Genomic DNA, 13,466 nt, shown 5'->3' with positions numbered 1-13,466 from the left:
GCTCCAGATGTGACAGGATGAGTCACAAACAGCCACACGTGACCTGTGCGGTGAGGTAATGCAGCTGCAAGTCCAATTACCAGCTTAATAGGAAAGCGGTGCCTGAATGTGACATGAGCTAAACATCATGGAGGCTGTTCATCATGGTGCCAACACACGTGACAGGTGACCACACACCTCAACACAGCCGCTCTGCTGGACCTGCTGCTTACATGACTGAGGAGTAAAGACATCATTCTCACTCCTTGGGTTTCATTAGCATAGAAACTAAACCAAGTGAAGGTGCAGCGAGTGAATAAACACCGTCCGTCACCTGCAGCTTCAACCTGCTCAACTTTAAAGCTCTCCTTTATGTCCACGTTTCTAAGAGAGAAAAATCAATCAAAACTTGGCCGGCTCTGCCACAGGCTCAGTAAGTAAAGGTTAGCCTTGACAGAGATGGATTCAGCGCCAGAGGCTGTTATGTTCATTCTTTAATTTCTGCAGGAGAGCGGCTGCTTCTCCTCTTATTCTTCTGCTGTTCGCAGCCTCAGCCTTTATTAAAATAAAGCTCCTGTTTGGAGCGAACGGCAGCGCGAGCCGCAGAGAAATCCCTGGGATGTGGAACCCAAAGAAGGCAGACAAAGGCCAATTAGAACACTGCTATATTCCTGCTGTAATGGGAAATAAAGATGGCCTCGCGGCAAACCCAGCGAAGACGTCCCTGTCATTACTGAGAAACGACCTTGGAAACGAGCTTTGCACAAAGTTGTGGGAGAGTTCTTCTGTTCCTCTGTTACGGGCTACGAGTTAGAACTTACAAGCGTGAGAAAGAAAAACTATTCATGAATTATAAGAGATAAAATGTGCTCCAAGCCCCGGGTGTTGTATAAAACTGGATAATTAAAATATTGCTGGAAAGCTGTTTTCTCTCTTTTAGGCTAAGTGGTGATGTCACATGTGGCTAAAGGCACTCAATATGCAAACGAGCTTCTAGCTGGAGAGGGTAATTGAAGTAAATCAGACAAGACAGCGAATCGGATGGGGATGGGGGAGACATAGGTGAGGAAGGGGGAGAGAGAAAAATAACACTGCTGCTTCACCACTGAGGCAGGCGACCTGGGAAATGAGAGGCCTAATTGGCCGTGACAGAGAGCAGGGAGGAATGAGGGTGAGGAGCGGGTGTGTTTGTGTTCAGAAGCACACAGCAGCTTCACCAGCGTGTTCACGACACTTTAAAACACTCGAGAATGAAACACAAATAATGTCTGAAAATCCAGGTTTGAAATCAGTAGAGGAACTTTATTCCAGTTGTTGTATTGGCAGCAATAATTCCATCTGCGCAACAACAGTCGACCCAAAGAGACAGAACCTCCTCCTTCCCTTCGTTATGGGTTCCTTCCCAACAGAAGAGTTGAACATGTGCGGTTCTAGCTCAATATCATAGACCTGCTGTGGCAGAAACAAAGAGCAAAGTAGCAATGATTCCACTAATTCACGTGCATATATCAGCCCATAGGCTTGAATACCCTTCATTACAACATTGTTTAAGGGCCTTTGCCTCTTGACGTTTCGGGTCTTGAATTATGAGGCAGGTACACACTTGCTTTTTATCAACGCCTTTGTTTGGAGCCAGTCAGAGAGAAGCAGCTCAGCGTGTGAAGCCCAGTAAGAAAAGGCGACAGACAAAGAGAATTAGCGCTGAACAAAGAGGACGTGATGATGAACGCTGACTGTCATCCCTCACGGCACGGCCGTAAAATTAGCATAAACGTCTTGTCTCGTGTTCATTCGTACTGACACAACTTCCCTGTTCACCATCCTCCTCTCAGTGGCTTCATGTCTGATCTCTTTTTGCTCGTTCCTCGTGTGCAGCAGCAGACAGTCAGCAGACTGCTCATTAGGTTCAGTGTAATGACACTCGGCTAGCGGACTGATCTGGTGTCAGTCAGGCCACCGGGGCTCGTTCAGGTCGGACTCAGGGATGAAGCGGTCGCCTGAAGCCAAACCGCTTTTCAAAGTCACATCTACTTTGTCATCTTTACATCGTGATCATCTATGTTTTTAACAGTCGGTTCATTTTCTCTTCTCCTTTTTCTAGTTCTATTCCATTTCCCAGACAGACAGAGGTTCAGACAGAAGTAAGGACACAGATTCTGTTGCATTACCTGAGATACACAAACAGACTCTGGCATCAATCATCACACTCTGTGGGGCCTCTAATCAAACACACGCCATGAAGCTCAGCCTCACCTGCTCTCATCTCAGACGATGAAAGAATTCAATAACTCTCTAAAGACGCAGGGGTGAAAAAGCTGCAGAGGCGAGAGACCGAGGAGAAGCATCAGGCAGGAGATGAAAAAAAAACAGAGGAATTAGGGAGGAATGTCACAGGAGGGCAGCTACAGGCTGGGGCTCCAGTATGAGCAGGGTTCAGACCCCTGACAGGTAGAAAGAGGAAGAGACAAACGGGCTCTGAGCTGGAGACCCACCCGCATCTACAGGTGGACGGACAGGGAGGACTTCACGCTGAACACCTGTCAGGACGCATCAAACAGACAAGTCTGACCTTTCTGAAGACTGACAGCAGCTGCTTAAGCACTGGGTCCTTTAATTAAAAAAAAGAGTGAAGTCGTGTCCTCTCAGGCAGTCGGGTTCCGACCACAGCGCCACCTCAGTCTGCAGAGCAGTGATCTGTGTTGAGCTCCAAGTGTGAGAACGCTTCCTACCTGAGGCTGCGGGAGCGCGGTCTCATGGCGGGCGAGCGCCGGCCCTCCTCATCAGTGATGCTCTCTGAGCTGAAGTGTTTAGTGAGGAAGTGCAGCTCGTCGGGCGTGGGCTGGAAGGGCAGCTGGTGCAGTTTCTCCTGAGATGAACAGGAGGACTGTGAGAGGAGGAGCACAGAGGGAGCACAGATTACAACCAGCACTGGAGCTACTGCCGGGGCCAGAGCTGGGGCTACGACTACTGAGCAGCTAAAGGAGGCCAACAGACCAACATGACAACATCCGCTAACAGACTGCCGCTCCCTTTAAAGCGCACTGCAGCGCTACACTGGGGCCACAAGGACTCATACGTCCCAGGAAAGAAGGGAAGTGAAAGGCAAAGAGGAGCAGGAAGCAGCAGCGCTTCAGGCATCAGAGGGGAGGAAACAACAGACAACCCTACAGCACGGAGAGACTGGGATAACAAATATATAGTTACCACAGAGACTGGGGAGAATTATACAGATATTTACCGAGACAGTGGAGCTGGGAGTGTTGGTTCCATAGCCAGAAGAAGGCAACGAGGCCAGAGACCAGCGTCTGCCATCCGTCCTGGACGGAGAGAGAGACGAAGAAGATGAAGACCAAAGAGTCGGGTCCACAGCAGCCACATGAACGAGATGCAGCAGACGTCGACGCAAACACAGACACATTCAAAAGTACGTTCAAAGCCATGGGAGTGTCCACAGAGACTCTGGATGGAGTCCACACAGCTGGAAGCTACACTCAGAATAAAACCTCCTGTTCACTGCTCTTCCCAAAATGCTGGGCTTGACTGAGGTCGTTCATCATCTGACTGTAGCTGGGTGGAACAGACACACACACACAAATGGTCAAAACTTAAACGAGAATAAAAAAGGCTCCGGCTTTGAGGGAGAACGAGAATCACATCCATCTCCTAACTTTAGCTGTTAGCTAGTTTTCCTACATTGGTGTGTTCAGCAGCGAGAGGAGGTCTTGCTTAGAGTGGGAGTGCTCAGCCATGCGGGATGGAGGGCAAAAAGAGGAAGTGAAAAGGTCAAAGGTCAAAAATGCAGGTTACCTGTCAGCCCTATGTCCATGGCTGTGAGGGAGACAAGACATTATGTGTGTAAGATGTGAGCAGCAAACACACGTCATACGTCCTCGTAACGATCATACAAACACTGGGAGGACTTTGATTATGTGCCACATGAGGATTTATAAATGATCAAAACTGTTCTGCTTCACATGTGGAGCCTGTCATACCGGCCATCGCCACGCGGTGTCACTGTTGTTCCAGTGTGGATAACTGCAGTTTCTGGCTGCACTGACGCCAGCTTATAAAACAGCCCAAGGTTTCAGGATATCGAAAAAGATCAGTTACCATGGCAACCACCCAAATGAATTTCGCTAAGATACCACCAAACGCGCTGGCAGATAATAAATCATAAAAAAATTAGAAAAAGCTTGATTAATCCTGGTCTGAGTGACAGAGCGATGGTCTGGTCTCATCAAATCACCACTGAGACGTCGCTCTGCTCTCCAAAGAGATTAGCATTAAAAGCTAAGGAGCAGATTACCCACAAGGGCAACGGCGCCTCATCCTCAGAAGGAAGTGTGATCAGTGAAAACACGTTTTCACCTGCTGGCTTTTTCTTCCTTTCCTCCAAACTGCATGAAGACTGACGTTGTGACATCAACGTACAGTGAACGTGTCTCACCTTCGTGCAGGAACAAAGGAGAAGTGAGCGGCTGTGTTCGGGGAGAAGTTCCGTGGGCTGTCGAGGGGACTCGTCCCTGAGAAAGAGAGGGAACATTTGAACCTGGGTGATGAATCATGAACTCAGAAAATCGACTTTGACTTCACACGTGCATTTTACTGAACCACATAACAAAAGATTAAATCTGTAAAACATTAACATCATCCAATTGTTCTCTGTTTTGGATCATTTGTGTCTCAGTAATGAATGAAATGAAAATGATGACCCGCAGTCTTTAAAATGGAACAAGAGTCAAAAGGAGAGGAGGGACCTAGAGTCCAACAGCAGCGCTGCCATTACTGATACTTTTGCCTGGTTATATTTCCTGTGTGTTTAATTTGAGGCTGATGATTCTACTCGGTTTATACTGAGCCACACAGGCACCAGGCGACAGCACTGAGGACGATACAATGCAAACATCAACCGGACGTCCGCAGGTCAAACCGGTCACATCAGCTTCACCCTCCATCTTTTTTCTGCATTTGTGGTCAGACAGAAATCCTTCATCCCTGGTGGATAACGGAAGCACAGACTCGCTCCAGTGCGGAGGAACATTTCCATAAACACCAGCAGCATCTATCACATGATCTGCTGTTGTTTGCTGACTTGGAGGACAGATGAGCCTTGTTTGAATAAACCCCTAACTGACGCGTCCATATGTTCACAGCATAATGAACATGAACATCAATGACTGTCGGAGCGTAACTAATAACCCGGCGCGGGTGCAGATGGATGGGACAAAGGGCTGGTCTCACCCACCGGAGGACATCACGCAGCCAGACAGTTCCACATCAATTATGCACTTTCCTCCACAGCTCGTCTGGACCGAGCTGGAGGCTCAGGAACGAAAGCGGCAGGTCCTGAGACCAGCGGATTTACATGACAACGTGCTCACGGAGTGTCACAGAGGAAGCGGCACAAATGTGGGAGGATTTGCTGCCGAGGCTCCAGAGGCTGTTTTACTCTGTTACTTGTGGTGTCGAGTCCTGCTCAATCTGTCCAACACACAAGTGACCCGAGTCACTCACAAACAATCTGCTCCAAAACTCATTCATTTAACTTGTGCTGAGGAGTGGAAACGGAAAAGAAGCTCCAACCTCACGTCACATGAGAACATTGAAGGGGAAAATGTTGGACTAAGACTCACGTCTCGTATCTAAATGAGGACGGAGGCGGTGCTTCCACTTCATCAGCACAGGCTGAACAGCTTCTTGACATTCTGACGAATCATTAAAATACATTAGAAGAACTATTTCCACCTCCAGTCGACGCTGTGTTTTCAGTGAATAACACATCCCAGTAGAATGTAAACTACAGCGCTGAGCGGAGCGGCTCATTACAACAGGTAGAGAAGCTGCTTCGCTGTCACATTACAGGAGCGAAACTGCAGCGACTCTGACCTACTTTAGCAAGAAACACACTGCTACATGAGATAGATGCAAATGTAACACAGTCCCACTCTCTCACTGCCTCTCCAGGGAGAGCGAGGCTGGAATAACAAAATACAACTATAATTGGGGAGAGGTAGAAAGAACAAAAAAGTGTTTTTTCATGACAGTGACGAGAAACCAACTGAAAAAACAGCTCAAGTCCTTTTTTCAAGGTTACAAAGACAAGTCATGGACTGTTTGACAGCGTTTGTCAGAAGTCAGAGCACACAGAGCTGCCAATCAGCATATGACCTTTAGAAAATAAAGAGTGTGCTGACAGCCAGACGGAGAGACAGAGAAAGAGAAGACGTGCAGAAAAAGTTAGAGAGAGAGAGAAGCCGATGTTAAAAGGCCGCAGACGGCGAGCAGGGTGGCGATGAGACGGGAAACGGGGGATTTATGCAGAGTTTCAACATTTAATAAAAGTCATTTTTAGAGAGGATTGCTTTTCATCAGCCCTGGAGGATATTAGACTTTGAGAAATCTCCATGTGATTAGCGGTAAATGACTGGAGGATTGAAGCCATGATGAAACTGCTGATTAGGGCCAGAGTGGAAGAGATGCAAAAAAATGATCTCTAGGAAGAGAGGAAAGGTTTAATAGTCTCCTGTGGTGCATTTTAATCACAATCACAAAACACAAGCCAGCGCTGAGAAATCAACCTTCCACAGGAAGAGGATGCTGTTATTTTAAGTTTCTGTGAAGCTAATCTCAAACTGTAACGCAAACACAAAGAGCCTAAACCCCAAATCACCTGCAGGACAAAAGGCTGCATTTCCCTGGGCAGCAGAGAAAGGAAAACACAGCGTTAATTAATGATATTTAATTAGCAGGATTTGTCTGGCAGACCGACTGCAAGAGTGGTGTCAAGGTTACCATGGCAACGCTGCTTAAAGAGGGACAGCAGAGACAAAGGAGGAAAAGATGGAGTGAAATAAAAAGTATGATGAGCGATGAGTCTTCCTCTGAGGCTGGAGGGTTAAAACTCTGGAATCTTAAACTGATTAGCTGTTCCCACGCGCGCCGCCTCTCTATTAGATATTAGCACAATAATAGCGACGTTTGAAAGTGAGGAAACCTTGGATGTGAAATAATGGACTGCTAACGCAGGTCTCTGATCGACCACACGTCACCTCTGGGTTTAATCAAAACACGCTCCCATGTGCAAAGCAAGGCTGTACAGCATGGCCACTTTATTAGGAACGCCTGGAGCTGGAGCTAGGGCTTTGGCCCCTCATTCATGAATGTATTCATTCACTAATATGTTGACTGGGACATTGGATTTTCCTCCTAATAAAATAATTCCCCCCATTGACTGAATCTGTTGCAACAGCTTTGATTTAAGATCAGGCTTTGTCTGTACGTTTGTTTCCTTTCACACCAGCAATGGAGGGCTGCAGTTCAGCACATGTTGGTGGCACATGATTTTCTGCCACTGGGGAAGAAGCATGTGTGTCATCATATTCACTCAGTCCTGAATGCAGTTTTGTTCCAAGATTTCACTTCTTTGTTACTCCTTCGTGTTCAGTTTCCATCAACCAGCGTCACTACATCCCAGACAGACAGATTCACACAGGCAGACAGACAGATAGACAGATTCACACACAGACACACACAGACACACACAGACAGACAGACAGACAGACAGACAGACAGACAGACACACACACACACACACACAGATTCACACACCGACAGACAGACAGATTCACACACCGACAGACAGACAGATTCACACAAGCAGGCAGACTCACAGACGGACAGACAGATTCACAGACGGACAGACTCACAGACAGATTCACAGACAGACAGGCAGGCAGACAGACAGACACACACACACACACACACACAGACTCAGACAGATTCACAGACAGACGGATTCACACAGGCAGATAGACAGACATACAGATTCACAGACAGACAGACAGACAGACAGACAGACTCACAGGCAGACAGACAGACAGACAGACTCACAGGCAGACAGACAGACAGGCAGACTCACAGGCAGACAGACAGACAGGCAGACAGACAGGCAGGCAGGCACGCACGCACACACAGATTCACACAGACAGATTCACACAGACAGACAGACAGATTCACAGACAGACAGACAGACTCACAGACAGATTCACAGACAGACAGACAGACAGACAGATTCACAGACGGACAGATTCACAGACAGACAGGCAGGCAGACTCACAGACAGGCAGGCAGACAGACTCACAGACAGACTCACAGACAGACAGACAGACAGACAGACAGACTCACAGACAGACAGGCAGGCAGACAGACACACACACAGACAGACACACAGACAGACTCACTCTGGGGCTTGGCAGCCTGTGGATGTGTGCGTTACCTGTGTGTCCATGCAGAGGCGAGTGCGGCCGGGGCAGCGTGGGCGACGTGCTGGACGTCACGATCAGGCTCTTCCTGTTGCTCGTCCGACAGCTGAAGGTGGAAACGGACGGTCAGACCAACACTCGCCTCTCCACATGTTCAACACAACAGTTCAACTTCAAGGAGCTTTGCAATGAACCAAACACAAGTAAGAGCCGTCTGATTACAGTCACTGATCAGCCGTTTGCACTCAGCTCTCATCAACAGCAGCAGGCGTCGGCTCCGAGCGACAGACACTCATGTGACCACACATTAAACCGTGTTCACAGATGCTGCAGGTCGACTGAGAGCCGTCTGTACATACTGTGCTTCACACACAGACAAACCCAGACTCAGCTGCAGCCAAAAGTCACAACTACAGGCAGAAACAACAACAGCCGTCACTTGAGTTCAGCCCGAGTCACTGAGACAAAACATTTTACTGTGAACAGGGTTAAGGCAGGGTGGGACCAAAGATTAGAGCTTGATCAAACAGTCCTGCTGAGGCAAACATTCACTTTCAGCTGAGATGATAAAACACTTCAAAAACCTGCATTTTGTTTCATAATATTGGGTTTATTTCCCCATCGGCTGCATTAGACGAAGTCGATGTGGGCTCCGTGGCTAAACAGTCATTAGGAGGTTGAGCAGCTCCCCTCCGGCTGAGCCGGTGTTTGTTGTGTAGGTGTGGTGTGTGTCTGTGCACACGCTGCTGCACCAAAAGCTTGTAGAGAAGAGAGCGATCTGCTTTGAAGCTGTGGCGTCCGTCCCCAGACACAAGGGAAGAGCAGGAAATGAAGCGCCCTCACACCGGCCGAGAGAGAGCAAAGCTGCTGTGAGGAAATGACAGCGGAAGAGGCCTCCAGGTGAACAGTGACGATCTGGGCGCTACCGTTATCTCACATGACGGCGCTGGATCACATCAGTGGTGCTTCAGGTAAAGGCGCCACAGCATCTACTGTGTTTGAGGTTTAATCTAGTACTTTCATCAAAATGCAGGGAGAACAAACTGGATTGAAGCTCCAGAGTCTGGTCACGATGCTCCACAGCAGCTTCCTCATCAGGAGAAAAGAGCCACTAACGAAAAGCTACAAGCATTGAGACGAGGGAATGGATTCATTTACAGGATGTGTGCAGAGCTGTGTCAAATCCAATTGTTCTACTTCATTCCAACACAGCAGCTGCTTATTAATGCGGCCGCAGTGGGAGCTGGAATCAGAGATGTTTAGGCCTCATTCATTTAGAAACTTGAGGTTTGTTTAACTTTTGGATGAACAGAACACGAGTCCACCCTTTCCCACACGGTTCTTTATCTGAGCATCTTCCCTGGTGTCTCCGTAATGTGCGAATGCTGCTGACAGGCTGTAGCAGCACCAGCGGGCGTCGTGTGTCGTGCTAATGGGCCTGTCACATCTGCAGGCTGTAACTACAGGGTTGTGTAGTGTTTGACGGGCTGAACACCAGACTGCAGTCCAGCAGCTATGAGCCACTTTGACGTTTAGGGCTGGTTAAAGGAAGGGTTGTCCCTCTGTGCAGGAAGTCAAATGTCTTCCAGCATATTGTGTGTTGGGGAACCCAGCTCTGCAGCAGGTGTGTGTGTCTCAGTCCACCTGATGAATAGTTAGTGTGTAGTGCTGATGGAGCCTGCTGCGTGTGCTTCCTGCCACCTGTTGGGATGTGCAGCATCGGCAGTTTGACTGCAGCATATGGTCCACACACAAACGGTTTCCCCCTGATCCACACGGACGCTGCTACAGTAGCTTCTACTGAAAACGCGGCACAGGGTCAGGAAAAACAGGAGGAGTGTTTAATGAGGAGGACGTACTGGGTGCTTAAGCTGCATTGACTGGCGCTCACTCTGCTGCTGTGAACTGATCCAAGCGCCGCCTCACCAATGAAACGTGGGAGTCAGAGCCCCGGCCTGGAGCACGCCTGCTAGCCACGGCAGAAGCAGCAGCTGAGGTGCGTTAGCGCAGACGAGATGATGCGCATCCACTGCTGAGGAACACGTAGCCATTACAGCGAGCTGCTGTTTGTGTTCAGCAGCTGTCAGGCAGGAAAGCCCTTCACAAAGGGCTTAGCTTCATGCTCTGTACCTTTGCCCTGCTTTATTTGTCACCACATTAGAATTCATTTGAGTAGCAGCACTCAAACTGGCAGTAACAGCCTGTGTGGAGCTGAGCTACTGTGTGTAACCAGCAGGAGCAGCCTGTAACTGACAACATGTCTACATGATTTATATCATAAATGACAACAAAGAGAAAAATGCTCATTAGAACCAGATGACATCAAAAATCCAAAAATGATGATGTACGATGTAAGCTAGTGATCCTGAGTAAGGCTACAGCTGGTCGTAGAGGAAGGCTGCCACCTCAGACAGGTACTCAGCTGTGACAGTCACATCTGTCCCAATGTGTGGAGGCTCTGAGTGCATTCAACTACTCTGTGAGGAACCAAGGTAATACTGAAACCTAAAGCTCAACCCAGAAGCAAACACTGTCATGAGGTGATGGTGACGAAAAAATCATGGTCACACTTCAACACACACCAGAAACCTCGAGGAACGGAAAGACAGCCATGAACAAGTGCAGGCATGGGAACTGCCGGTCTGTTCTGAACGCGCAGCGGATCAGTTTTTTCTTGATTACAGCCTGAAACGAGCTGTTGACAACACGGAGCCAACATGTGCCCCAGCCTGTTGCTATGCTCAAACCAGGAGGCAGCTACTGAAGCACCGTCATCAGAGGAGCAGGACAGACGCTGCTTGAAGGGCTAAGTGCAGCGCTGCCTCTGGAAGCCACTTCCAGCTGTGACAGAGATGAGGACAAACAAATGTCAAACCACGCCCTGCAACGTGCACCTCATCACAAACAGGCAAAGACAAGAGGAGGGCAGCAGGAGCACACACACACACGCATCTAATCACAGAGCACGGATCTGATCTGGCTGAGAGCCCACTGTACCTGTTGGAGCGCCGCAGCATGCTGCTCTCAGGCAGGGACAAGTTTGACAGCACCGTCCAGGAGTCACACATGCTAAGGCTAGCAGAGACGCGGAGCAGAGACGCGGAGCAGAGACGCGGAGCAGAGACGCGGAGCAGAGACGCGGAGCAGAGACGCAGAGCAGAGACGCAGAGCAGAGATGGTGCTACCTGTCACACCGGCACCACCGAGTGGGAGAGCAGAGCTGCTGGCACCTCCTCCCTCCTCTCTGCGCTGGGCGGCACCTCCTCCCTCCCTCCCTCCCTCCTTAACTCCATCCCTAACTCCCTGCCTGCATCCCTCCCTAACTCCCTCCCTCCCTCCCTCCCTAACTCCCTCCCTCCCTCCCTGCCTCCCTCCCTAACTCCCCTCTGTCTGACGGCCAGACTACCAGAGCAGGTCCACAGACACCACCATAAAACTTAGACAGCTGGTGTTTCCATCACAGACATTACAGGGTTACGATGGCAACATCACCAGCCAGAATAAACAAACCTCTACTTCCTGTTCCATTCTGCCGTAACAGCTGCACCCAAGAAACAGAGTAAAGTGTCTACTGACTGGAAAGTCTAGAAACTGTGTCCCTTTGGGCTAAAGTTAACTGGACGACTGGCTAATGATAATGAAGGAGCGTCCTCTATCTCTCACAGTATTTTACCATCACAATGGAAAAATGTCAAGTCAAACTTTAACCACACTAATGTATGATAGGTTATGTTTAAAACATAAATCATGTGCTTTAATCCATCATCATTAGATTTCACACGCAGATTCTTCGCTGACAGCAGCATCATCTTCAAACACTCAGTGACCCATAAGAACAGAGGGTAAGGACCAAGATGGCAGCAAACAGTAGACAACACAGACAGACAGGTAGGTGCATCACGGAGCGACACAAATGAATGATGTGGGTCTTACCTCCAGAGGAAGGGGTTTCCTCGCTGGTAAACAGGGGCCGACAGAGGGCCGTCAGAGGGGCAGAGGGAGGGAGAGGACGGGGAGGGAAAGAGGGACACGATGGGGGGCTGAGCGACAGAGGGATGAAAGGACGTGGGGGACAGCAGGTGCTGGAGGAGGCTGCTGTTACCGTGGCAACGCAGCTGAGCCGGTGACCGGATTCTGCCAACAGAGGGTGGGATGCAGAGATGAGAAGGAGGAGGGTGAGGACAGAGGGATGTTTGGGCGGTCACACTGACCCCGCGCTGAGTGTGTCCTCAAACCACAGCTTATTGTCTGATCACTGCTGTTTTGGTAACCGTGCTCACTATGGCCCTTACGTCTGTTGTCACCTGAAGGGAATCTGTCCTCCTCCAGCAAACATGCGTGACGCGCCCCTAAAGCTTGGACAGCTGTAACAGGCTAATCACTGGAAGGGTCAAACACTAAAGCTGCTGCTTCCTCTGCCCTGTAACACCAGCTCTCCATTAAACGTCTGCACCGAGTTGAGCCAGGATGAGGAAATGTGAGGACTGAGATAACATCATCTCGGTGCCAAGCTGCGTCCACTGATCCTCCTCTTATCACATCTGGACAGAAAGTTCTGGACCATCATCACAGAGCCGAGTCAGGAGGGGAGAAAGGAGACGGCAGCAGACTATGGGAGTGTAGTCGTATGAGCGACAGAGCAGGTATTTATCCAGTGACCCCCGGCGCCGTGGCAGGAAAAAGCCCAGATACCAAACTAATAAGCTGCCTTCGTGGAAAGTAAATGAACATCTGCCTCGGTTCTGCTGAGCTCAGATGCCAGTTGGCACCAGGTTCCTATGGTGGTGGGTTTGTGCCCCCCGCTTCGGACAGCATGGTTCAGACCACCTGCTGGGAGGCCCATTGTTCGAGAGCGCACTTCAACAATTTAATATTCAGATGTTGTCATGCTTGTTTTTAAAACCTTTCCTTCACTTTAAAAATGCCTCTGTTCATATTCAAATCTCTATTTGCGCTCTCAGATTTTTTGTGCTCTCGCTGAAATCGACCTCCTCGCTCTCGTTTCTGCTGCTTTCTCTCAAATCCTCTCACTCTCTCTCACTTCAAGGAAACCGATTCATTGTTTTGTTGAGCGTGGAAGGTAAAAGAGAAGATTAGTGATGTTTGGAGTTAACTGGGAAATAATACGTATTTTCTGAGCTGAGCAAAGTCCAAAACAAAACAAATGTTTCATTCGATTCACACTCACAGAAGGAGGTGAGACAAAACGCGATAAACAGAGAATCT

At 49.1% G+C, this 13,466-nt stretch overlaps 1 protein-coding gene across 10 annotated transcripts in view; it reads right to left on the bottom strand.

Annotated features, from left to right (window-relative positions):
• mast2 (microtubule associated serine/threonine kinase 2) overlaps positions 1–13,466 on the bottom strand; it is a 79,435-nt gene that overhangs the window by 16,413 nt on the left and 49,556 nt on the right. For 4 of the 10 annotated variants that reach the window (XM_029147415.3, XM_029147419.3, XM_029147421.3 and 1 more), the window contains 5 exons: positions 8,255–8,346; positions 4,427–4,502; positions 3,787–3,807; positions 3,218–3,296; positions 2,709–2,863 (listed from right to left, as the gene is read on the bottom strand). In XM_029147415.3, the coding sequence (XP_029003248.1) occupies positions 2,709–2,863; positions 3,218–3,296; positions 3,787–3,807; positions 4,427–4,502; positions 8,255–8,346 (423 nt within the window). Of the gene's footprint in view, positions 1–2,708; positions 2,864–3,217; positions 3,297–3,786; positions 3,808–4,426; positions 4,503–8,254; positions 8,347–11,237; positions 11,357–12,173; positions 12,375–13,466 lie in introns of those variants that run through there. The other 6 variants (XM_029147420.3, XM_029147422.3, XM_029147416.3 and 3 more) reach the window with 6 other exon arrangements.

This window comes from Betta splendens, chromosome 4 (genome assembly GCF_900634795.4).
Source record: "Betta splendens chromosome 4, fBetSpl5.4, whole genome shotgun sequence".
Taxonomy (NCBI): domain Eukaryota; kingdom Metazoa; phylum Chordata; class Actinopteri; order Anabantiformes; family Osphronemidae; genus Betta; species Betta splendens.
Note: the sequence above shows the minus strand (reverse complement) of the source record. Positions and strands in the feature narration are given on the sequence as shown.